Source organism: Pyxicephalus adspersus, chromosome 6 (assembly GCF_032062135.1).
Source record: "Pyxicephalus adspersus chromosome 6, UCB_Pads_2.0, whole genome shotgun sequence".
In the NCBI taxonomy this organism is placed as follows: Eukaryota; Metazoa; Chordata; class Amphibia; order Anura; family Pyxicephalidae; genus Pyxicephalus; species Pyxicephalus adspersus.
The window spans coordinates 5,480,178-5,507,361 of NC_092863.1; the positions used below are offsets into that span (position 1 = coordinate 5,480,178).

A 27,184-nucleotide genomic window follows, 5' to 3' on the forward strand; every position below is an offset into this window, starting at 1 on the left:
CTGTCCGTCCCTTCCAATTATCAATCTAAATGGAGTCCTTATATTCTGATAACGTGGAAGTGGCAGGGCCCTGGAAACGTGTTGGTGTGAATATGAATGAATAATAATTGATAAATGAGGAAGACTTGTGGGTTCATCAGGTTAGAGGTGCACGGTTTTCATAAGAGTAAAAACTGGGATTCTGGTACCGGAGTGACTGAGGAGGCCAATTCAGAGCCGCAGAAATGTTCCAGGATTTAATTTGCAGGAAAATTGGGAAAGGTTGGATCCTCTGGGGACAACCTCCTCTTGTTTCTTGTCCTACTAGAGGAAAATGCTCAAAGGGGGCAATATAATACGTCTGTTGTATTTAAATAAAAAATGATTCGGTTCCATTTTGATACCATTAAATGAAGATACATAGGACCCCGTCACCTTGCACCGCCTGCACATAGGGACTGGTGCCGGATGATTCACCAGACAGGTTCCCTTTAAAAGGACATCTTGGAAATGGTCTTATGAGAAGTGACTTCTCCTGCAATCAGATCAGTGGACAAATGAAGATGGTTATCTCGGCGGGAGGCTAACATGCTGTGATTGAGTAACTAGGATATGTCATACGTGATATGTCACTATGTGTCTGCATTACGGCAGGACGTCGTATCTATCTCTAATTGTCTTCTATCAAACATGACACTCAATTCTCGCCCTGTGCTCATCCATGCACATCCATTTCCATTTCATTAAAGAAGGACTCTGGGTCAAAAAAGAATTAGCTTCAGGAACTCTAATAAGGATGATAAGTTGTAAAACCCCCTTCTGTGAAGGTAAGCTTTGCATTTGTCAGTGACCCCCCCCCCCATCCCTTCTCTTTAACAATCAGTATGATGGCATTTCTGGTGTGGTCACAGACTTGCCTACTGAAATGTACCCTGCCCTCCTCTACAGCGACCCCTTCCTGACAGCAAACAGTACTGCAATGTGCTGGGAGGACCTTAACGAAGGGTCAGTCTTAGAAATATTCTAGGATTGCAGAGAAGTAATTGGGAAACAGCCATCATGGTTCCTGATCTTGTGATCAGCATGGCTGCCAACCATGGTCATCACATGAGGTTTGTTTACAAACAAACCTGCTGGCTACAGCTGTCACAAGAGAGACGCAGTGACATGTGCAGCGGGGGAAACCCCCTTTAGTTGCCACCAGGTGTCCCAGCTGCAAAATTTCCTCTCATTCCAGTGGCAACTTTCAAACTGGATTTCGGTCTGTGAATTATTCACCTTATTCACTAACTCTTCCATACTCCATATAAAAGTTCAGAAATAACTGAGAATACATGCAGCAAAATCAGGCAAAAAATGTTCCAGCGATGAACGTGACTCGAAATGAAAGGCAATGCTATGAACTCATAATATCGCAGCGGCGAGCGCACAACAAAGAATCCGGGCCCTGCCAGAGGACTCAGTGGCAATCCAATGCGAATCTTCAACTTACTGAGTGGATTTGTTTTGATTTACGGCTCACAATTTTGCACGTTGCCAAAAAATTCTGTAAAAAAGGTTTCTTCTCCTGCGATGAAGGAAACATTACAATTTTATACAGCAGATACGAGGCTGTCCAGCAAAGTTGCTGACCAAAGTGTTCTTGTGTGCACAGCGGGAGGTATCTGAGCAGAGCCTCGGCCAAGAAAAATTCCGACAGATGAAATAAACGTCACGGAGAGAATTATGGATTGCGCTAGGAAAGGTGAAAAACAGATTGGATGTGAAAAACGAGACTTTTATCATGGCAAAGTTTTCTTATTACAAGTCAGGCTGTGGTCGGTGATCTGGGGGTAGGTGGGTGCTGCGTACCTTAAAATATCAGAGGGCCAAATCCTAGTTCTAAATGCGCATTATATAATAAATTTCCCAACACGTCACAATATGCAACCCCTGAATTCCAGGCAGCCAATTTCAGCATGCTCAGATGTTGTCATCTGCAGGCAGGGGTTAGCATTTCCTCAGTCTCCTCTCCCCTAGTGATTAGAGTCACAGGTCATGTGGTGCAGCAGGAGTCATTTATAGGTGAATACCCCAAGAGTCTGCACCTTGGTCCAGGAAGTAGATGTGATTTAGCATGATGCCAGAACAAAGATGGCTTCAAAGAGAAATAAATGCAGATAAAGACAGTGTCATAGGGTGAGGTTCTGTTATTTCTGTAAACGGTACAAAGCATGCATAATATATACACCGCTGGTGACAGGTCCACTTTAAACTACCCCTTGACATAAAATAGGTTATGCCAGATTAGATGACAATCTCAGCATCTTTCTCAACTCTCCTAGGAAAAGATTGGCACCCTTTACAGTATATATTAGTGGAATGCCACTGATGGTGGCCCTGGAACTATGCAGGCACTGCCACATGGGGGGGAAACCCCAAACAACCTCAGAAAGAACCTGGTGGAAATTGGCTGCCAGAGATGGCACCAGCTAAGCCTTGGTGGAGATAAACTGACAACCCTTGTCAGATCACCACTGATCATTAAATATGGGTGTTGCTTCAAATCCCCCCTCCCCCCAAAAAAAAAAAATCATCATTGGCCATTTCAAAGAACATGGAATGCCAACAACAGCCTGGACAACACACAATATCACAGATCCCCGCAGGGTCTGGGGATTAGTGCCCTCTTCCGTGTCACCCACCTTGCACTCCTCTGCACAGGAATCCCATTCTTTTTGACTTCCTGGTCTGAATCATGTGACCCCTGAGAGCTACCCCTGAAGACTAAAATCTCCCCTGCCTCAGCACTCCCTCTGGTGGCAGGTTCTGTTAATTAAAATGCTTGAACAAGGAGTTCATCCAGCCTCTGTTTCCAGGTTCCAGTTTGCATCTCCTGATACTGACAACTTTGGTATACTGACCCTGGCTCCAATCTGACTACTCACAATTGCTGCCTACCCTAACCTTGGCTTGTCCCACTGCGCAATTGCCTTTCCTGTTTGTGCTCTGCATTGGTCCTATGAAGTCAGAAGCCCCTGCGTGTAAGGGTAACAACCTGGGCACTGCCTCGTAAAGTCCACCACTCCTTAAGGGGTGCGCTGGTAAAGCCGGAGGCTGGTGCCTTAGACCCTGCACCCAGTACATGCCTAGTGATCTGCAAACTATCAATGTTGGGCATTTTGTGGTCCCAAAAACTTCCAGATGGCCAACTTATATGTGAGAATGGTTGGTGCCTGTCACCTTAGAATCCCCTAATGGTGCAAGGCATTAATAATCAGCCCAAGGGGAGAGTCACAAGCTAAGTCACATGTCCTATCCACCTCTCTTCTTTTCAGGGGGTCCAGCAACAAGCACTTTGGCACTCCAGGTCCACCCAGTGGCGGGGTGAGAGGTCTCCCTCATTACTATATTTACCTATCACATTACAAAGTGGGCAACATCAGAAGTCAGGATTACAGTACGCCCCATAGCGTCACTTTGTCTAAACTCTGGCGGAGGCAGAGACTGGCTACAAAGAGAAAAAAGCATTTCCAGAAAGACATTGCAGTGAGCATTACTAGAAATAATACCCCGTATACAGTGCTATTGTGCAGTGACTGTGCTACGCTGTTCTTTGATCTGTCCACACATGGCTATGCTATGGATTTATTTCAGCGGTTGTTCAGTAGTGATGCTGACATATGACAGAGCACCGCTACCCCTCCGTATGAATATATAACGGTGAATATATTTGGAAGAATACCCATCCTGCCTGATTGACAAATCTGTCCAATGCCGCATCTTTTTTTTTTTTTTCTGATGAGGCGCTCGGGGATAACAAACTAGTTATTCTAGAAAAATTCAGCTTAGACTATCAATGATCATCAGGCTTCTTTTACTACCTCCCCCCGGAGGCTCAGCGCAGCTTTATGGACAATTTTAGAAGAGTCAGTGAAAAATTATTAAAAAAAAAGTTTTGTGTTTTTGGAAGTCGCTTACTGGCGGCTCCCCGATGGGACGTGCCGAGTTCCTCTCTCCGGCGAGTCGGTTCACACTGTTTGACTTTATTAATCTGCTCGGCACGGCCGACTCTGGGCAGGAAGAGAGAGAAGGAGAGTTTGAGGGGCCTTCAAAGAGCGTCTGCCGCAGAGTGAGACAGCAAAAACACCGCCGCTGTTTACATTGGCATGTGCTGCCCCCTCCGAGGGAGCGCTGTGTTCGTGCCAGCCGCCGCGTGATGCGGAATTATGTTAGCATCTTACTAATAAAAGATTCAGATGCAAATTCTGAGACACCGATACATAGGAGACAAAAGCAACAAAAGCCGGCTGCAATATCATAGCGGGAGGGACGGCTGATAAAAATGCAGATGTGACCAACTAATAAAGGGGTTTTATCAGGAGTTCTATCATGGCCGCCATTTGTCTGCAACAGACCTCGGTCATATGGGGCCAGATATAGAGGTGTACAGGCAGCACTCATCCCTGGTCAGTTGTTTAGTGATCTGGGAAATGTCAAACATAGCAGACGCAAATATATCAAAAATGCTTCAAGAATTTGTAAATTGATATTGATGGATTTCCATACCTGTAGGGGCCATGTTTGTCCTGTCCAATCCCTGATCATAGCCTTATGAATGGGGGCATGCACCGGGGTGTACACGGGTATTCCTGCACAATGCTGTGTGCCTGGCATTCATGTGCTATGTGTATACATTGCAGGAGAGGCCGAAAGTCTGGGGAGCACATTGGGTCCGATTAATTCAAGCTCTCTAAGGCTGGAGAGGATACACTTTCATCAGTGAAGCTGGGTGATCCAGCAAACCTCGAATGGATTTCCTAGTCATTAGCTATTTCTTAGTCTCCCTAGCGATCTAATACCGTGTAAATTTCCATGCAAAAAGTGGTATAGTTTTTTGGAAATGTATTTTTCATTGTAGGCTATAATTCGTAGGCATAACTCACCGATATTTATTAAATTAATAATAAAAATTTAAATAACAAATCACAAAAATCTGTAAAAAAATAAACAAAAATATTTGAACATGTAATGTAACTGCAATGTAGCTTATAATATATATATATTATATGAGTTTTCGTTGAATCCAATCCGATCCGCCCGCCAGCTCCGGTTTCCCGGAGATCGCCGCTGCATTCGCTGGCTGGAGATCGAGGAGGAAGGACGTGTCCCCGGACCTGTGGGGAACCAGCAGAGCAAGGTAAGTGTGGTTTTTGTTTTTAGTTTAGAGCTACCCCAAGTGTGACTCAGGATTACCGCTATTTGCAGGTAAAATCCACCCCGAGTCACACTTGGGAATACCACTAGGGGGGTTAGCAAATATTTTCAATCTTGGACCAGATCCATTCCAGGTTTGGTGGATTACCCAGCTTCACTGATGCAAGTGCATCTTCTCCAGCCTTTGAGAATAATAATAAATCAGGGCCAAGGTACCTGACCTCACCTATGTCTTCTGCCAAGTTGGTGATAATTTAGCAGAAAACCCACCCATTCCATGCCTGTCTGGACCTAACCCAGGATACACCGTGCCTGCTCCCTGCTTGGATCTCAGCTGGAAACTCACCCTCACTGCCTGGACCCTGGCTGCACTTTGCCCGCTACTTGTCTCCGTTTGGTTACCGGACTACTCTGTCTCTGGCTACCTTGCCAATCAGGTCAGGACTTGGTGTTTTGCAGCAAAGCAGCTTGGTGCCTATTGGAGTTACTGGCCCATTACCCCTTGTTGGGTGCTTTGGTGAAGCCCGGTTGTCACTTAAACTCTGCACCTCCCACATCATTGCCCAGGTGGAGGAGAACCCCCCATCATGGGGCAGCTGGGGGTGCACACCTGGGAGCTCTCTTTGAGGGACATAGGCGGGTGTTGGCACTGCCCGCCATCTTCTAAAACCCAATATATTTGACCTCTTAACATGGCGTGACGGACGTCAGAAAAACAAGAGCAGCACGCCTGTTAAACTTCCCAAACCCCGGGCCGCATATTGCCCGCCGCAGGTGTTGTCCTCAAACACTCGTCGCTGGTAAAGAAATTCATTCCAGGAGCATGAAACATTTCGCTGGTTATTAGTGAATTAGAGCCACATGGCGCTGCCATCCGCAGCTCGCCCGTCCCCAGCAGTTAATCCTCCGTGGCGGTATCAGTCAGAGACGACAGCTTACATTACACGCCTGGCCGTTGAAGCGTCTATCTCGGTGACACAGCAATGTGAGCGCTCTCACCCCACCCGTCCCCCTGGTACTGCCGTATTCCACCGCTGACTGCGCCGCTGCCTAGATGAGACACGCTTTACACGGCAGGCATCAGACGCAAGGACGAATACAACAACGGTCTGGAGCCACGCTGAATCTCATTTTAAAGACATCCAAACCCAACCTTTAATATTTTACATTTCATTATAATGACACCAAGTTTTTGTTCTTGGTGACAGCACTCTGCCCGTCTCTCAATTCTTATTTTGTGTTGTCACCCTGTCACATGGGCTTCAGAAATACTCCAAGTGGCCATTTAAGCACAGAGAAATCAATTGTCACCATCAGGAAATGCAAAATAACCATTACTGGAATGCATGCAGATATGGCGTAATCGTGATATGGCGTGAAGACAGAAAAATGGGGTGTATTTATTATTATATATTTTACTTAGGTAAGAAGAAGTACCTTAATTTATTAGATTTCAGCCCCCTGTAGCCCAATACAGCAGGGCTGGCATGTGAGAGAATAAAACAGTACAAGCAGCCAATCAGTTCATCCTCCTGCTGAAAGGAGGCGATATTAGAGTGGGATGAGCTTATCACAGTGCTACTTTACCTGTCATTGCTGATTATCAGACTGGGGACGTCTAGTGGCAGAGGAAAGTACTGCGTGGTACATTTCTGGATTGAAGTGGAATATTGTAGCAAAAGCTGGTTACTATTCTTTATTTTGCAATGGACTCATTTCAATATTTTGCATGCAGTTCTGATTTGTGAAATAGATTAGTACCCCACACAGGGCAATAAATCTGCCCTTTTCCAGAGGGGCAAAAATCGGGTTGCTAATAAAAATGAAAGCATAGGAACATTATCTTGTATTTGCTTTTAATGGTTTATAGGAATCTAATCCAGGAGGACTAGGTGCACAGGGTCATGACCCCGCCCCCTAAACGCATGGCCCTGCACACTTGATGCAGTCAGTGATGTCATAACTTCAGCACCAATTCCCACAGGGCCCAATGAAGAACCCCCACTGCTAGGAAGGGGCCCCCACATGTCATGTGACTGACTAGGAAACATCAGTAAATGTAAAACACATTGCTGGGAATTAGAGGTGGGGGTAAGTTTTGTAAGGAGCAGAGAAAGTTTGGGATCACTATAGAATACGCCATTTTTTCTGCAGGAGGTCAGAACACGGTTACAAGAACCCCCCCCCCCCCCCCATTCCATGACAAATCCTGAGAGCTGCGTGGGAAGGCGTGACCCCTCGGTGTCCCGGGAATGGCAGATCAACACATGAATTTCCACTTCGGTCATGTTACCCTAAAAAGCTGCCAAATTCCTCCTCACCCCGAGCCAAACCAATTATGCGAAAGAGAGTTTTGTTTCAATATCTGCACTTGTTTCACGTTTCCCCGCGCACCGCTGCCAAGCCAAACACGTTACAAACACCCAATATTCTACAAAATGCTTTTCATCTCCAGCCTTAAAGTGCCGCCAAAGCCAAAATTTTTCTAATGAGGTCTCTCACCTCCTGTCAAAGCAAGAGCTGACTGGCTCACAGCACTGCTACACCCCCTACAGGGCTGAGTTGGGTATTACAGGATGATTAGCCCCTCCCCCTGCAAGCCTGATTTCAGATTCCAGGACTTTGCGGGACAAAAAAAAATGAACCTGGGAGGTATTTTTGTTTTTGGAATTCATCTCTCTGATGTTGTCCCGGTGACTCTGTATTTCAGCCGCCAGCTTGGTTCAGCTCGTTATTTTATCGCAAGCGGCGCTGTGTTTTTTTTACAAGAAGAAAAAAAAACCCTCCCATGAACATCTGAGCGCTGCGCTTCACATCTGCCGCCTGGAAATGAAAAGTGTTGGTGCGCCGGCGGGCTGTTTGATCGCCATTTGTATGTAGACAGACGTCCTTCGAGTCTTCGTCTCTTTAATAAAAATATAATCTGTTTTGTGCTGGCTCAGTACATCGACTCCACAACCGCGCCGCAGATAACGAGAGGAGAGAGACGGGGCCGGGGGGACGCTGCTTGTCAGATCGGGGACGGGAATAGGAAAAGGAAAAATTAAGTAGGAATGTCAAGGCATTACCCAGATTTAACCCCAAACCTCCCTGCACCCCTCTGTAGAGCAGGTCCAGGAAATATTGGATTCTTTTATATTATATATTACTCTCTATGGTCTCATCACCAGGCCTGGAAACTTATCTCCCGACCTGGGCACACACCCAGAACTACATCTCCCAAGAGCCCTTTCCCTGTACAATGCATCGGCCAGCTCTTAAAGGGCCACAGCAGCAGTAATGTGATAGGTGAGGGCGGGGCTGACAACAGAGGTTGGGATTTCAATGCAGCAGGGACACGGTGTTGTCAGAGTATACAGGAAATTAGGAGGTCACTGGATTTCCAAGCAGATCAGTGGGTTCTGCAAAGTTTAGAGTTCTGTGTATTTCACAGATTCATGCCAACATCAAATCAGGAATGCAAATAATTCATCAGCACGTTTCATTCCTTACCGGATGATGGTCGGTCTTCAGCTTTCAGTGATTTCTTCTGATTCATCAAGCTACAACCAGAAAATTGGTGCTGAGCATCACACACGTTTATGTCATATTGAGACCTAATGAATAAATAAAAAGTATTTGTATAAGCTGGACTTGCTGCAAACATTGAAATACACAATAATATACACATCTGTGAATGTTTTCACTGCTTAAATCATTTGGAAAAGAGTTTAATCAATCATGAGATCCATCCAGTGAGGACTTGGACCTTCCTCCGGGCAAAAATGCTGCAACCGAGCGGTCCTGGACCCGCCCCTCTACTGTGATTGGACAATGACGTATCAGTATCTAGGCTCTCCTGGTTTACACAGGGTAATAGAGCACTGATTGGCTCACAGTGTGCCTCTTCCCTCTTCCTGCTGCTGTGCAGGAGATTGCAGGAGGCTCAGATAAAGGCAGAGGTGGGTGCTGGCATTATGCTGAAACATATTTTATTTTTAATGTATACCTAGTTTTATGAACTTCTTCTTAAAAATGTACTATTAAAAAATGAATGTCAGAGGCCATTTCCATCACTTTTATAAAAAAAGGAGTGGCTAATTACAAAAGATTCACCCAAAACCACCTGACCTCCTAAACACTTTCAACAATTCACATCTAAGGTGGACATACAGTCACTTTTTGGGTGGGGAAGTCTCCAAACCTTCTCTTTCTGGCAGGGTTCCCCTGTAGAAAGTCCATTTCCTGTCCTGGTGGCACCCTGGTCAGTCCACAGGTCAAAGAACTCCTTACACCTACTTTTTGTTGAACCCTCATGGAAGATACACTCAGTGATGAATTGTGACAGGGACATTTATAAGGCCCAATAAACAGGGGCCTTGCTAACGGTTTTCATTCAGATCCCTCTTTTGTCTATTAAATATTAAAGATGTCTGGAGGAAAGTGTTTCATTAGGAATAATTTATTTCCGATTACATTCTACACGCTTTGGTCATAAAAAAAATGATTTTTTTATGGAGTTGGCTGCCACCACGAGGAGGTAATCGCAGCGTGATGGGAAAAGGTCACCACACGCGTCTAGGAAGTCGCTGAAATGGCGAGGCGTCACGGGAACATTGAAGGGGGCTGTATAGGGCACTGATGGGCACCATCCGACCGACCGTAATTCAGTGAACTAAAGTTCAACCAAATCCGATTATGTTCATCCACAGGAAGGTGAAAAATAAATCCAGAGAGACAGACGAGATCCAATCCCTTCATAGACCCCTCATAGTATAGACCAGCGGTCGCCAATTGTTGGCCCACGGACCACTGGTGGCCTGCAAGAAAATTATGGTGGTCCACGGCTCTGGCCGGTGCACCCCCAAGCGGGTTGGGGCGCACCGGCCAGAGCCGTGGACCATGTACCCTGTACGGAGGGCAAGCTCAGGAAAGTGGGAGGGTTGTGTCTCTGGAGTTCAGAGTTCTGGCTTCATGGCGTCACTAAAGAAGTTTCTTTCCCTTTGAGTGACACCCGGCTGCCTGCGCATGCGCGGTCTGAAACTGATAAATTTAGTAGTCCACCGGTCTGAAAAGGTTGGCGACCACTTATATAGACCCCTCATAGTATAGACCACTTGTAAAGACCCCTCATGGTATAGACCCCTCATCGACAACCCTCCATAGACAGATTCTGCAGTATATTACCTCTCATTGACAGACCACCAGTACCAGATCTCCAGTGACAGACCCCTCATTCCCCCAGTGACAGATGACTGACCACCAGAAACAGACCCCTCATTGACAGACCACTTATAGACCCCTAGTACCAGAATTCCCATTAACAGATCCCTCAGTCACAGATTTCCATTGACAGATACCGCTACTTTCCCAGCGACAGATGGCAGAGCCCTCATAGATAAACCCCTCAATAAAAGATCCCCCAATGATAAACTCCCTATTAACAGACCACTTATTGACAACAGATTTCTTACTGACAGAGCCCTCCGTGATGACCATTCTATTGCAGACCCCCCCACTTCCTCAATGACAGATCGCCTGTAACAAACCCCTCAAAGATAAACCCCTCAGAGGTGAGACCCCCCCCTTTCATAACAGACTTCCGAGTAACAAACCCCTCATTCACAGACCCCCAGTAACAGATTTCATATTGAGAGACTCCTTTGGAAGACCCCTATTTCTCCATTGACAGACCCCCAGTAATAGACAGCTTTGCTGCAGACTCCTCAGTGGCAGACCCCACTCCTCCAGTGACAGATGACAGACCCCTCATAAACAAACCCCTTAGTGACAGACATCCTAGTAACAGACACCTAACTGACAGCCCGCCACTAAGATATTTCTTATTGACCGATCCCTTGGTGACAGACTTCCACTGACAGACCCCAATTTACCCAGTGACAGACGACAGATCACAAGTAACAGACCCCCCCTCCATAGATAAACCTCCCAGTGAGACCCCCCCTTCACTTCATGACAGAATCCCCAGTAACAAACTCCTCATTGACAGACCACCAGTATGAGACCTCCTACAGACAGACCCCTCATCGACAAACTTATTAACAGACCCCTCAGTGACAAAGTTAATATTAGACCCCTCATTGACAGACTCCCACCCCTCAGTGACAGATGACAGACCCCTCCGTGACAGATGACAGACCCCTCCGTGACAGATGACAGACCCCTCAGTGACAGATGACAGACCCCTCAGTGACAGATGACAGACCCCTCAGTGACAGATGACAGACTCCCTCAGTAACAGATGACTGACCCCTCAGTAGCCAGGAAACCTTCACCTACTTTTTTTGACTGTCCCCACACTGATTCCTGGTTTCATCAATCTGTTCCTTTCCCCGACGCCTCCCCTCTCCTAATTCGCTTTAAGTGAGGACATTTTATGTAACTGTGCTTTGTTGTCCGGCAGAGACATGGATCCTTTAAATACTGACACTGGGCCCCAGCTGAGTATGTGAGGGGCTCTAAATAAACCCCAGCAAGGACAAGGAAATAATGAATGTTCCCCAGCAAAGAAGCTAAACCTCAGAACTAGGCCTCGGCTTAGGGAATTAGTATAACCTGTAAGAAACAAAACAAATACAAATCATAATGCAGTACACAAAATAACAATAAATAAATAGCCAATTAAAAGAGAAAATAAGAAGATTCAAAAGAGTTTGGCAACTCAACAAATTCAATTCATAGTTTTCATTGTAATTCTTCTTTTCTACCACAAGATGTCCTCAGTCTGGTGGGCATCAGCATACTTCAGCTGAGTTGTTGCTCAGAGATGTTCTCATCAAACCGCCACTCTGCTCTTTCCCCCTATCAGCATGTTTCTTGTGTTGTACTATACAGAGGCCAATAAAAGGACAGATTCCAGTACTTACACTGCTTTATTGATGTATTAATTCAGGGGTGTCAAACTCTGGCCCGAGGGCCAAATTAGGCCCCCAAAGGAATTCCAAATATGAATTGCAGCTGCATTAAAATACCGCCGCTACTACAATTCCTGGCATCACTCGCATCTTTAGACCAGCGACCTCTCTGCCTATGCGTGGCCCCGCATTGGACTGTTTTATAGACGCATGGAATTGTAGTAGCGGTGCTATTTCTTTATTATAGGCTTGTTCCAGATTGAATATGAAGCAAAACCCTGTTTCCATATAAAAAGGGTTTATAGCTAATGAGACAGAAAAACTTCCTCAATTTTTTTAATAAAATTCGAGTTTGTCCCACAACTTTGTCTAAGTTTTTAATTTTGGCCAGCTGCCATGTGACGCGGCTGTGTGCGGTCGCTCTGGGCCTGGCACGGAGTGTGACCTAATTCATGGAAATCGCTGCACCTTAAATACTGAGCACAAGAATGATGAGGCTGAGATGTCCGGCAGCCTGTGTGCTTGAAGCCGAACTCAGAGGATGAAAAACATTCACCCTTGTAGTGTGTATCCCCCCCCCAATTGCACAGGTAAATGGAGATGATGAATTCGATGATACACTTACCTTGTTTCTTGCTCCTGCAGGCTCCTGAAGACCTCTTCTGGACCAATCACAGAGCCCCAACATCATCCCTCACAATGTAATGACCGGGCCACATCCTGGAGCCGCCATTCTCAGCCTTTTACCCCACAGGAGCCGTGACATAATATTCAGGTCTCAGGGAACCCACTGAAAAATGAATTGGGCACTTCTAAAAAATAAATGTAGAGATATAGGCGAGTGAAAGATTCACAGGAAGCCTGGCAACCATAAGCACCTGTTGTCATTGCCTCTAGATGTGTCAAATTCTGCACAACATGGCTCAGTGGTTAGCACTCCGGCCTTTGCAGCGTTGGGTCCCAGGTTCAAATCTCAGCCAGGACGCTGCATGGAGTTTGTGGGTTCGCCCCATGTTTGCGTGGGTTACCTCTGGGTACTCCGGTTTCCTTCCTCATTCCAAAAACAGTTAGGTAATTGGCTATCCCCCCAAAAAAGTGTTTTTACACTGTACTGAAGACATATGACTATGGTAGGGGCATTAGATTGTGAGCTATATTAATGGACAGCTAGTCACATGACTAGGGACTTTGTACAGCGCTGTGTAATAAGTTGGCGCTATATAAAGATTGTGTAATAATAACCTGAAATCCCCTGAAAAAAACAATATGGGGTCTGCTTAATTTTATACTTTTTATGGTTTGTTGTGTTTTTCCCTTATTCAGCATCTGCCTACCTTGCCTCTTCAGTAACATCTGCAATATTTATGAGATCGCAGCAGGATTTTATACTTTTTGTGAAGGTTGTTGAATGTTAACGGAGGATTCCTCATTTCCATAACGGTTTAAAACATTTATTTTATATCGGTTCCTGTCCAAATCCCCCAAAATTTCCTATGGGGAATAAAAGTGGTTGTTTTATCGCTCATTATGAAAACTTTGTGTCCTGGGAAGGGACACTGAAACACATAGACCTGGAAGATTCTCCACCAGGAAATGTGAATATCAGATTCACTGCTTTATAAATAGACCCTGAAAAGTTCTTATGTGATCAGAGGCAGGTCTGGGACCCAAAGGTATAATATCACAATGAGAACACAATCAGACATTTCTCAGGGTGCTGATTTAGGTGACATGACAATGCCGTGGTACAGTAACACATACACACCAATCTCACCAACGCCATTATCACTTATTCTTTAACTACTCTCAATGAGAAGATACAGACGAAGATGAACAGCCCATTCTGTATTACCTGTGGAAGTAGGATGATACTTTTATTTTACAGATAACAGGCCTCCAGACGGACAAAGTATTTAGGAGTTTCCGGAAGCTGGTGTTGGAGGGCGAGCGAGGACATAAAAATGCCAATATTTAGAATGTACAATTTCCTGTGCCGCCTGATCCAGCCATGGCGTTATCGGAGCAATGATTTCACATGGCCATTAAGCAAGGATGATATCGGAGGGTAACGTCTCAGGAGAGAGGAATCATGGGGTTCTGACAAAAAAATGTAAACTTCATGGACAGGTAGCCATTTTTTTTTCTTTTGGAGAGATCTGGTGATAGTTTATTCTGGGGATGAGATTTATACTTTATGAGTGTTCCCAGCTCATTTATTTTCCATAGCAAAAAAAGAAGAAAAAGGCAAACCCAACAAATCACTTGTATTTTGCTATTACTCTCCTATGTTTGAGTGGGAGAGAAAACCCTTTATATCCAGCTTTGTAATATCCACAGAAATAGGAAATCTCACTGCTTTATACAGCACAACCCATCTGTACTCAGCAAGAATTGAAATCTCTGTATTGGGTGCAGATCGCAGTACTTTTGTGCTACACGGATTCTAAGTGCTACTCGCACCAAGGGAAGTCAGCACATACATGAAAGATATTCCACCGTTTTGATAGGAGCTCATGATTGGGTGTACTCATACACATGACATCAATATTCAGTAACTTGTACCTTCCATCAGTTGGATGTTGTATTCACTTCTGATTCAAACTTTTTTTTGGATTGGAGTTGAAAATTGTCCTTTGTGCACCAGGCCTAAGCTTCCAAGGCTAAGCAGCTGGGCATCAGAAAAATAATGCAAAATGCTTCAACCATAGATATTCAGGTTTCTGAAATTAGATTATTCTGCTCAGACGCAAAGTTAAAATGCGCCCATTCTTACAGGAAATCTTTATTGCCATTGAGGGACCGGTGACGGAGAGACGTCTTGGTAATCCAGGCAGCCATGGTAAGGAGGTCTTTACTGGATCCATCCCAGCCCACCACCCTCACATCCCTAGTTCTGGTCTCAGCAGTAAACCCATAAACTCAGATACTAATACAAAGAAGACTTCCAGGGGATGACACATAGAATAGTCTACACATATTGTAAACACAATATGTGATATATAAATCACAAGTGAATATGTCTATATGTACCAGAAGGAAGACAATAGATTTAGAAAAGTTCTTTTCTTTGACTTCTAAGAATAAATATTAGAGATGTTTCCCAAATTCAGCACTCCCTTAGGACATTGGAGATGGAGTAAAAGAGCAGATGATGGGTAGTGCATGAGATAAATCCAACACATTTTAGAGGACTGAAAACCTTTTCCTCGAGGCTACAATACAATAAAAGCAATTTGAATTACATACATATTATCACAAATGGTTTTATATGCCGCTATCAACCAGATGGGTAAATCCTTTAAATACTTGGACTGGATCCACATTTGAAACCAATCGACTCCCAAGAAATGAAAACTTTTTGGATATGCAAGATTGGTTGAAGGTGCAGTGATAACTTTTAGCACTCATTAAACTTGCAAAGTTGGTTCCAGTGACCTAGCAAGTTTTTATCGCTGGAGGAAGCAGACTACACTAGGGGGAAGCAATGGTCCAGGTATTCTAAAGCCGCCAACAGACATGAGATGGCAGTGGAATGACCTCTGGGTCTGGATATATGAAAAGCATATGTTGCATTACTGTACCATTTGTGGTGTTCTGTTATTTGTAATATGCGTCATTCGCCCAGTTATGAGATGCCGGCAATCTGTCCCTTTTTTCACCCCTCTCCTGACAGCATCACGTCTTCCCTGCTTACCAGACACAAGGTATTAGACGGACAAGCCATACTCGGGTTCAGATACTTTTCCTGCAATCCTCTCTCCTAATGCTGATAAAATTCTGCAGACTGGAAAAATGAGACAAAGCACAGGGCAAAGCCCACATGTGCAACATCCATCTGTTAAATCATTAAAAAGCAGACACGAGAGGAGAGGTGGGGGAACAAAGATCTATCTCCACCTGGAAAACGCCAAGCGTCTTCTCCCAGCGCCCATCAACGGACCAGACATCCTCAGAAAAATGATTATCGCCTTGAATATTATAAATCGCCAAAGACAAAACTCATTTACTGCGCCGGCATTCTGCTGAAAGTTTTTAAAAACAAAATTACTGAATTATTTTTTGCTTGTCTTGCCAAGTCTGTGAAAGCTAAAGAATAACTCTGATTGGTGTAAACCCTTGCCAAACAATTGGACACCTTGACTCCTGTGTCATGATAAAGAGGACCTGTATGCCCCTGAAACATGCGTCGGTGATTGTTGTTTGCAGTAAAGTTATATCTAAATTTTGCAGTGGTTTTCTTGTTTTCTTGCAGAGAAGGGGAATCAGTATTTGCAAGTGAATATTATTGGTGAAAGCTTCATTTGCATTTCAGTGATTGATTAATAAAGTGTTTTAAGTATAGGTTGAAATTATCACGCTATGGGAGGTCAATAAACCAATTTTCTTGTTGAAACCAGCGGATGATTGGGCACTGGGGACGGCACGTGAGGCTTGGTATGAATTAAGAGGTATTGTTGGGATTTCGAGGGGAACAATTACAGGCCCAAGATATGGTGTAAGTCTCTTCAGAGTAAAATAGATAAATATATTAAGATGGGGGGGTGATAGAAGCAAAGATTGGTGAGTCAGAATGAGAAAAGATTCTATGCATAGCAATTTTTTCCCCATTTTTTCAGGATGTGCTAATGCTTTGGAAAGCAAATAAAATGTTTTGCATTATCCCTTGCAAGGTTCTTCATGGAGTTCCAAATTCCAAGTTCCAAATGTAAAGATTCAAACAATGGACTAATAATAAGCCTTTAGAGCTCATTCCAGATTTCCTACAGGAAAAGATAATTCTTTTATGTCATAGCTAATGGCCATCAAGACGTCCAAGAGCTGACATAAAATCGCCAGAATGTAGAATATACAATTTTCTATCCAGCCCATGGAATTATCCAGTGTTTTATTTTTCCTCTATACTAAGGGATGCGCTTTTACAAAACATTGGTTTTGAAATGTTAAAATGTCTGAGAAAAGTAATCTAAATTAAAATGTTTTTTGTTTTGAAAGTACATTACAATATGAGAGGTGTACTGCAAGAATTTGACAAAATGTTCCATTTACAGGACTGCCAGCTAAAAAGATGGAACTATCAGAAGGACAAAGAAGAGGAATGGACAGGGTGCAGGCCGCACGATAATTATGTTAGTACTATGGGCTGAGATGGAGGTATTTGGCCCTCACACTTATTTCATAGATAAAAGAAAGTCTATGACTACAAGAGATTCACATGACAATGAGAGGGAACCAATCTTTGCAATGTTAGAGATTGTTTTTTTTTAAAAAATTAGGAACATCTAAAAAGTAGAATAGAAGTCACTCATTAGAAAGCAGAAATCACTTGTGTTACATATCATACGGCTGCTCTTACCCAGCAAATCCATCTGAACAAAACTGCAGATAAGATAGATAAGGATGCAAATGGAAGTCAGTGTCAATCAGCTCTGCTCTCTGACATCTCTCACTTCTCAGCAGCCATAGTGTTCAGACAGGAATAATGAGGATTGAATATACATGGTAGGGGATGGTGGGAATTTATTACAAACAAGAGCCGTGGGTAAGGAGTAACACAGCATCAAAGCATTGTTTTAGCATTTTAAATAGAGGCTTTACAATAAATACATATGAAGAAGACAGAGATAAGGGGGAGAAAGATAAAATATAAGAAGATGATTGGTAGGGAAACTGAAAATGAGGAGAAAGAAGAAGAGAAAAGGAGAAGACTGGAGGTGGGATGGCAGTAAGGGAGAGAAGGAAAACCAAAGACAGGAAAAAAAAAGGCAGAGGAAAAGCTGCGAAAAAAAGCAAGGGAGATGAGACGTGGGAGAAAAGTAGTGAAAAGAGGGGAGATGAGATGGAAGGAAAAAGTATGAAGAAGATAGGAGAAAAGAGAGAAAAGAAGGAGGGTAGGAGGAAAAGGGGAAAAGAGACAGAAAGCACAAGAAAGAGGTCAGGAGAGAAAAAGAGAGGAACTGACAGGAAAGGAGAAGAGAAGAAGACAAGAAAAAAAAAAAGGCAGAAAGGAGATGAGAAGACGAGAAGTGAAAGCAAAGAAATGACAGGAAAGAAGAAAAGAAGATGAGAAGGGAAAGGAAAGAAGAAAAGAAGGTGAAAAGGGAAAGGAAAGAAGATGAAAAGGGAAAGGAAAGAAATGACAGGCAAGAAGAAAAGAAGATGAGAAGGGAAAAGAAATTACAGGAAAGTAGAATAGAGGGTGAGAAGGGAAAGGACCAGAGAAGGGAAGGTCAAAAGGTAAAAGGAAAGAAATGACAGCAAAGCAGATAAAAGGAAGCGAAGAGATAGGAAATGAGAGAAGACTGAGTAAAGAAGAGATGAGGAAAGGAAAAGAAATGACATCAAAGGAGAAGAGAAGACTGAAGGGAAAATAAAAAGAAAGGAAAGAGAAGAGTAGATGAGAAGGGTAAGAAAAGGATGTGGAATGAGGACAGGGAAGGAGAGGAGAGGAGGGAGAATGAGATGGGGAAAAAAAGAGAGAAACGAAGGAGGGTAAGAGGAAAAGAGACAGAAAGCACAAGAAAGAGGACAGGAGAGAAAAAAAAAAGAACCGACAGGAAAGGAGAAGAGACAATTAGAGGACAAGAAAGGAGAAGTGAAGACAAGAAGTAAAAAAGAAAGGTAAGAAAAGGAAATGACAAGAAAGAAGAATAGAAGGTGAGAAGGGAAAGGAAAGAAATGACAGCAAAGCAGATAAAACGACGAGAAGAGATGACAGGAAAGGAGAGGAGAAGAATGAGAAAAGAAGAGATGAGGAAAGGAAAAGAAATGACAGCAAGGAAGAAGAGAAGTCTAAATGGAAAATGAAAAGAAAGGAAAGAGAAGAGTAGATGAGAAGGGTAAGAAAAGTATGTGGAATGGGGACAGGGAAGGAGATGGGGGAAAAAAAGAGAGAAAAAAAGGAGAACAGTGGAGAAGAAGAGAGAGGTTGGCAGAAGAACAAAGGGTGAAGGGAATGGCAGGAGGTATAGGAAAGGGCAGCAAAGAATAGAAAAGGAGAGAGAAGAATAAAAAAGGGTGAAGAATGAAAACATCTCATAAAAACAGCCCATGGAAGCTTTACATTTGCCCGGAGTTCTTCCCTAACTGCAATGGCTGGAAAAGTAGAACTTTCACTTGCATAACACTTTTTCCCCGACTTCCTCCCACGACACAAAAACTTTTTTCTTTCACAAAGCTCTTTAAAAAAAACCTGTAACTTCTTTTCTTTTTCTTCACTAAGAAATCTTTCTCCTGACATCCCCGGCAGAAAAAAAAAAAAAAAAGAAAAGAGCGAGCGGTGAAAGGGTTTAGTGGTAATAACATCTGTGTTTTAAATCATTGTGAATATGTTAAGCTGACAGTGAGTCTCCGAGGGGTTCTGATCATTAATTCTCTATGCATAAAATTAAAACCTGGAACGCATTTTTTAAAATCCGTTTCTAATCATCCCGGAAAACTTTCCCGCGTAGCAAACTATTGTGCCACGATAATATATTTTTGGAGGAGAATGTTTCAGACTATTAAGGCGTCTGGGGCCCCCTGCCTTTGTGCTTTTTAATTTCGACATTAAGCGCGAGGAAGATATTTTCTTTTTCAGGGACATTGTACCATTTAATAGAAGGAGCAGGATGTGTCTCAGCTATAAATATATTTTAAAATTGAGCATTGGATTAACTCCTCCGCTTGTGTTAGTCAGGAAAGGCGCTTATTCTGGGGCTTGGGATTGTGGCGCGGCTAAAAGACGCCATGAAAAGGAAGGAACTGGCTATTGGTAACAAGGGGATACTCATTTGTTTTGGTATACTTGAGGTATGGAACTCAACCAAACCACTCAAACCATTGTGGTACACCAAATTCCTTTCCCAAAAATGATTTAGAAATCTAGATCTGGTATTCCCATAAGGCATTACCCCAACCCTGGCGTCCTGCACCTACTGATGCCATGTCCATGTTCCTAAAACAAAGATTAGGGGTAGGCATGCAGATAGATCATGTCAGGGCTACTAAAGAGCATGTAGGAACATACCATTATCTGGTGTCTTCCTAAACCCCAGGGTCCCTTTGTAACTTTATCAATACTTTAAAATGAACTGCAGGCAAAAAGACTTTAAATTAGATGGCTACGAGGATATAAATCCACTTTGTGTGCACTAAATGCCTTTGTCAATCCAATTGCTACCTTTGCAGTGCTGCAAATAACCTGTGCAGATAGAAGAGGTGTGGGTGGGACTCAGCAGGGCCACCCACTACAGAAGGGGGCGGATACCAGACCAGTCACCCTGCACAAGGAGAGAGCCGCAGTCACCGGTCTTTATTACAGACACAAACATATTGGTGAATTGCAATTCTTTGTGCTGTCACCTTGGGACAGTAAATGTGTTATGACCAGAGACATCTCATGTTCTTTTCATTTCCATGATTTGAGGGAGGTGATCTGAAGCAGTTACATATTTCCTGATCAGATAACACAGCAGAGTACACAAGATTCTTGTTTTCTTAACATTTACTAAATACTTACTAATCTCAAAAATAATTTTTTTAATATCAGCCATAGCAAGGCCAATAAATAGGACACCGAGCGCTCCGTCCCAAGCGTCCTATTTGATTGCCACTTAATTGGTAAATGGAACTCAGATAGGTCAGAGCACTTGGGTGAGAGCGGAGGGCTGCGTGCTATTTCTGTAGCTTCAGTGATCTCGGTGAGCTAATTACAACTGTTATGTCAGGGTACACACAATGCAGATGTCTGATGAATAAATAAAAAGTTTCCTCTTACTTTTGGTATTGGAAGGCTTTTGTATTGCAAACAAAAGAACGACTGGCAGGACCCGAGGGCAGAAAGATTTGCATACAAATGCACCATGCACGGTCACCTGAATCCGGTCAGAGATTTTTTTAGCAACTTGCAGTGGGTGACTGGAGAGATTTTGGGGAAAAGATTTTGGCACGACATCACCAATTTTTCTTTGGAGCCATAAGCAATCTTGTTGTCAGTTTTGATTTCGAACAAGCAATCTGATCAGTTTTTTTTAATGGGGAATTGCAGTCCTAAAATGAGAATCAGAAAGAAAGTTTAAATCAATCATTCATAAACACAACATGACTTGTGTACCCTTAATAGTCCAATCTATCCACATCCAATTTTATGCAGCTGCTTAGGCAAAGTTTGCTGTAGAGCATTACAATTACCTTTATTTTTTATTTATAGGGCATGGGAGTTTTTTAGATTTTGTTAGCAGGCTATTAGAAAGGTCAATTGAAATACATGTAGTTGCTTGCTGTTCCATTGCATCCATATAATGTAGTCCCTGATCCACTTGGCGTGAAATGCATCAATTACTTTGCTTTGAAAGCTTTTAGATTTTTTTTTTCTTTATAATAAAGGTACAAATCCTGGGCCCTTAATTTGCTTTTGGTGACAACGTTTACTCCTAGCTGGCCTGGCTGGGACATGTAGTCCTCCAGAGCTGATCAGACCTGCTTTGGAACCTGTCTGTAATGCTATAATAAATGGCTGCATTGTAAATTCTAATTAGAGTGTGCAAAGGCCTGTGGCGCGGAGTCCTCTCCCCTTCTCTTAACCCAGCAACCATTGGATTGTCACCAAGCAACATGTAAACAACCTCACTGAGCTGCACAAAGCAACGTGGAGAGCCATGGCAGCCGTCCCGCACAGCCAGGGCAAGGATACCAACTTTGTAGCGCAGGACATGATCTGGTAAACCCCATATATATATATATATAATGACATTCTAACCCCTGTGCTCTGCAGCCAAACACAATTACCTGTTGGCCACACGGGACTATTGTAGGGACTGCAGAGCAGAAAGGTGTCACTCACCTTTTACAGACCCCCTTGTATTCCTGGATTTCCGTTATATTTATGTAGAGAAGACGTATAATCCGGTATATTCTGTCTCTAAGGGAGGGTTTGTGTGCACAGGGTGCAGAACATTGTGTGTATAGTGCATGTCCAACATGTGTACTTATAGCTGTGTACATACCTATGTGTGTACATACCTGTTTGTGTAACAAGGAGAATTACACAGAATTATATATGTAGATTCTGAACCAGTTCTGCTTGTTTGTACTACCTCAGTGTGTATTGTGATTGGATGTTTATTCTGACACAGATCTGATGTGATCATTGCAATCATATTTTGAAGATACAGATCCTTATTCTTGTGGCAAAGCTTTGTGAGCCTTATGTGCAATGCAGAATCCTATTCTGCTGAATGTACGTCTGTGTCTGACATGTAATATGTACACCTGATGGGGCGATTTACATGCATACATTATTTATAGAACAAGTGTGCTTGTGGCCGAGGTCAGGAAGTGATTGCAAAGGTTTGGGTTTCCCATTTGCATGGAGAAACAGAAGCTGTGCAACTGAAATCTGTTCTTATCACAGGTCCTCATTATAGAAAGTATATATCATATAATGAAATAAGTTCTTGTGCATATCACAGGTCTTTAATATATAGAATATATATCATATAATGAAATAAGTTCTTGTGCATATCACAGGTCTTTAATATATAGAATATATATCATATAATAAAATATGTTCTGGTGCATATCACAGGTCCTTAATATATAAGATATATATCATATAATGAAATCTGATTGTGTGCATATCACAGGTCCTCATTATATAAGATATATATCATATAATGAAATCTGTGTTCACCGAAATGAATATGACCTTTCATCTCAGGTGACAATCGTCTAACGTGTCTATGTAGCCTTGTTTTATTGTATCCTCATATGATACTTCTTACAGGACCCCAGCGAATGCTGAGGGTCCCTGGGGACCGAATATTATTTCAGTTCCTTGCAAATATTTTGAGTTTCAATGGCAATAAGAAGCACCGTGGCCAGTCAAAGGTGCGTTTTGCATATCAGTGTTCTCCCCGGCCCCTTGTAGCTGGGCGCATTACCCGGCACTTTTCAGTGACCATCAGATTTTTGGGTGGTTACTGAAAACCTGGGTCACAATACAGGGGCCGCCACCCAACTACAGCTTCTTCCCACCTGGCCTAAAGATATTTGGAAGATTTGGAAGTCTGTAATCCATCTGCGCACACACACAATCGCAGCAACGATCAGAAGGGATTATCTATTGACATTGGAAACCAAACCCCTCCTTGCTTTATTGTCTGGGGAGATTTCATGTCACTTCCTGTCTTGTAGACATACAGGAAGCTGATTGAAATTTCCTTCTTTACATAATTTTCCCCATTGGAAGATTTCCCCTCTGTTCCCGTTCTGGGACATATGGATGAATTTTCCATCTTTCATGGTCACCAGGAGAAATAGGGTAACAATCCCCAGTGGTAACACAGACAACAATAACAATCAGAGGAGAGTTATATCGCCCACCAATACACCCAAAAAAAAAAAACACCTATGTACCTATAAATGTGTTACTTTTACAGAGAAATAGATGCACTGACTAAAGTATTGCTTTGCATGTATAGGAAAACCCACATCAAGAAGGAAGAGGAGACGGCCAAAAAGTGGCCAGAAGAGTGGGGATTCCTAACCGGGTCTCTTACCGAGGTAAAAATCTGTATAGAAGAGCCGATCTCTGAATTCTCAATGCTGGCTGTACCATGGTGGCTAGGAGTAGAAGTAATAACAAGGGCCCCTGAGTGTTACAGAAATGCTCACTTAGGGGTCCTATTTATAAAACAGTGAATCCTATATAATCCAAAACATTCTCTGGTGAAGAATCAATGCCATTAAAACAAATAGACCTGGAAGTTACTGCGCCAATGAAAGTGAATGTGAGATTCACTGCTTTATAAACAGACCCCTTATTACCCCAGCAAGCAGTAAGACATGTTAAGTAAAGTTTTATACGGCACATCACATGGACAGCAGAGGTCTGAAGGGGCTTTTAGGAGAATGGAGCTCACTGTAAAAATTTCCTGCAGGAGAAAAATGAAGAGAAAGGACAAAACGGGAAACGGCGAGTAGACATTTCAGAACATCTGCGGGTCCGGCCCACCACACCGATAGAAAAATACATTAAAGTAAGTGACCAGCTGACTATATATTATCCAATTCAGACCTTTAAACTGAATGTAATAATTCTCTCTCAGACAAGGCTTTGGTATGAAGGTGAATATTTGAAGGTGACCGGTTCACATGATGCTTTTATGTCTTTGTTATATGTAGGTTGACCCATCACCAGCCGTACCCCAAACAACGCAAGGTTTGGTTGGCTGGCGATCGACCATCCCATCCCTGCAGCTGGAACGTTATGGCAAAACCAGACATCTGAAAGGAGATTTCTGCAAGAGAATGAACTGGCCTGCTGAAGGAATCGCGTAACCTTCGCATTCCAAGCTGGCCGACGGCCCAACCTCAGCCGCCGTGTCCCCCAGACAGATAAACTTAAAGTTTAGGAACTGAGAATGCAATGTCAACCTCTTACTCTGAAGCAAAACTATTAAAAAAATGAAAAAGCAAAACAAAAGGACATCTGTAAATGTGAAAAATCTGCATACCGACCACAAAAACACCGAACCGTAAAACCTGATTTATTCTCTGCGATGCCTGCAGCTTCATATTCCTCCTATTTACATTATCACATTAAAGGTTAGTAAAGCCGAGCTTTGATTGAAGTGGAGCTCCAGGCGGAGTGTTTAACACTTCTCTCCGACAAGTCAAAACGCTTGGAAAATTACTGTTCGTGGAAATAAAATAGCGGCGCAGGATTCCTGCTCACCCCCAGATGTGGAGATTTTGTATTAACCTCCTCGCTGCTGGGAACCGCAGCCCCATCATCACATATATAAATGGAAAAGTTATGACCTTGTTTGGGAGGTCTGCTATAAAGCAAATACTGGGGTGGTGCAAAATTCACAATTCAACTGACTTACATTACCTGGAGCTTTTATTACCTGGTCAGTGGCTGCTCTACCCCCCTCTCCCCACCCACCCAAAATGATGGGAAGAAGGACCTGACCCCCCTAACACCATATATATATATATATATATATATATATATATATATATATCATACACATTGCTTTGGGTAAAAGGGGCCTTTATATGAAAAGTGATTGGCCTTGGAGAATGGGTGCTATAAAGAGTAAGGTGCATGGGGTGAAAGGAATCTGTAGGGGGAGTAAATGCTTCCCAAAAATCGCCCTATTTCCAGTTACTATAAAACCGTTCATTGAACCTGAAATAAAATTCGCTAAAATGGATTCAAACTTTACGATACCTTTGTGGAAATGCATGGTAACACTCCAAACCTGATGTTGTGCCATGCAAAGCACCACAACGACCTGTGTTCTATCAAATGTGAATCAATTTTAATGCATAGAAATAAAAGGTGTGGGTTTATTAAAAGGTGGCAGGCAATTAAAAAAGAATGGCTGCCTTATGTCAACACACATTAATGTGAGATATAATGCACCGCAAAGGTCTGAATCCAGTCTAAGTTGTGCATTACTTTATAGAACCCAACACCATTATTGGTATGATTGCTACCACTGGCAACATCTTCATGCAAATATTAAGCGGTCATACTAACATTCTGGTATCCATAGCCTTTGAAACCAAATAGGTATGCAGCAAGTGAAGTAAAAGCTCCCGACCTGCAGGTTTGCTCAGGATTGGAGACTTTGGAAGCATTGAAACCATCAGATTAGCATAGAAGAGGCCATCTAGGACAGACTTCAAGTCTCTGCCAGGACAGGTACTCTTTAAAGAGTATTCTTCTCCATGCACCGGAACCCACTGATACTCACCTTGCCAATGCTATACTGTAGCTCTTTCCTCTTTTGCAGGTACCACTAAAATCTGTGTGGGAGGATAAAGGGAATGGTAACGTTCTATGTGTTTGGGCCTAGGTCAGCGTTTTTTAACCAAAGTTCCTCCAGAGATTGTTGGGGTTTCCTTCCTGAGCAATTTGCACCTCATTTTAAGTGACACCAATGATCTTTTTGGCTATCTGTAAGGGTGACATTCTTCCAACTGACCACCATGATAATATACAGTGAGCTGTGGATATAGTAATTATAGCAGGGGTTTCCTAAAGACCTAAAAGTATCTCAAAGGTTCCCCCATGTAATTTTTAAGCCAATCAACCCTTGCAAAATGCACATGGGGGAGGTGAGAGCAGAATGGGTACTGTTGATGACTTTCCTGCTGCCCTTTCATTATCCAATCAGCACACTGTTCAATGCATTCCCTAACTGAGGATGTGGTGTCCCTCTCCCAATTGTCCGAGCTTTACAAATCACAACAGTGACTGTAAAGAACTACAAATCCTTTAAATAAACTTCCTCATAGCCCTTAACAAAAAGTTCTGCGACAGGTTCTCTTTAACTCCTACAGGCAATACACCAAAGTTGAACAGAAAGTCCCTCAAGGACCCGGCCATCTCTTCCAAAATGTTAATTAAAGATGATCTCAAACACAAGCAGTCTCTGTCTTTTCCTCCAGTCTTCAGCCGGTCAATAAAAGGTTTTGAAGAGAAGAGCAATTGAAATTTCTGTCTGTGTTCTGGGCCTCTTAGAAGTTCCTCTACTTTGCGCTCAGCACGAAGAGATTTTGCTGATGTGTTTTATAGGAAATAGTTTCCTTTCTGTTCTGACTGAAGACGAGGAAAAGGCTAAATACACACACACATATATATTTATCCTCAAGTCTGGTGGCGCATGCAAAGCCTGGAGGTACACGCCTTTCTACTGTTTAATATTGAACATGAAAAGAAATGACCTATCGATTATTTAACTTTAGAGGAATCCTTCTCAGCTTTCAGGAAGCAAACAACACAAATAAGGGATGTCTGAATCAATGTCAACTTTGTAGCTAAAATACAGAAAACTATATTGAACGGTAAGGTTTGGGCATAAACGGTAATGCAGAAATTTTCCATTTCTTTAACAAGATGGTAACTATTTCACTCTGGTGTGTGGACTGCTAATTACCAACTAAAAATAAAGTTCAGCATACAGATAGCAAATGGAATGGCCTAATTATTTACTACAGGCCTATGATGTCACTGGAGATGCAGCCCATCCAATCACTAGAGACCAGTGACATCATTGAGAATGCAGCCTATCCAATCACTAGAGACCAGTGACATCACTGAGAATGCAGCCTATCCAATCACTAGAGACCAGTGACATCACTGAGAATGCAGCCTATCCAAT

General features: G+C 43.0%; 1 protein-coding gene and 1 long non-coding RNA gene across 3 annotated transcripts in view; one reads left to right on the forward strand and one right to left on the reverse strand.

Annotated features, from left to right (window-relative positions):
- The window catches only part of LOC140332945 (uncharacterized), a 37,686-nt gene that overhangs the window by 5,453 nt on the left and 5,049 nt on the right, over positions 1 to 27,184 (reverse strand). For both annotated transcript variants that reach the window (XR_011921255.1, XR_011921256.1), the window contains exons 3-4: positions 20,785 to 21,056; positions 8,668 to 8,771 (exon numbers count right to left, since the gene is read on the reverse strand). This is a non-coding gene — a long non-coding RNA (uncharacterized lncRNA). The remainder of the gene's footprint in view (positions 1 to 8,667; positions 8,772 to 20,784; positions 21,057 to 27,184) is intronic.
- CIMIP1 (ciliary microtubule inner protein 1) lies at positions 21,627 to 25,620 on the forward strand. Its single transcript, XM_072414239.1, has 4 exons — positions 21,627 to 21,726; positions 23,489 to 23,570; positions 23,948 to 24,046; positions 24,192 to 25,620. The coding sequence occupies exons 1-4, from the start codon at positions 21,665 to 21,667 to the stop codon at positions 24,345 to 24,347; spliced, it is 399 nt and encodes a 132-aa protein (XP_072270340.1). The 5' UTR covers positions 21,627 to 21,664; the 3' UTR covers positions 24,348 to 25,620.

What these genes read in the sequence shown, in the direction of transcription:
- CIMIP1 (XM_072414239.1), top strand. Translation starts at nt 21,665, where the DNA reads ATGGCAGCCGTCCCGCACAGCCAGGGCAAGGATACCAACTTTGTAGCG. An exon ending in GTAGCGCAGGACATGATCTG is followed by an intron (nt 21,727 to 23,488) that starts GTAAACCCCATA and finishes TTGCATGTATAG; the next exon opens with GAAAACCCACATCAAGAAGG. An exon ending in TAACCGGGTCTCTTACCGAG is followed by an intron (nt 23,571 to 23,947) that starts GTAAAAATCTGT and finishes AATTTCCTGCAG; the next exon opens with GAGAAAAATGAAGAGAAAGG.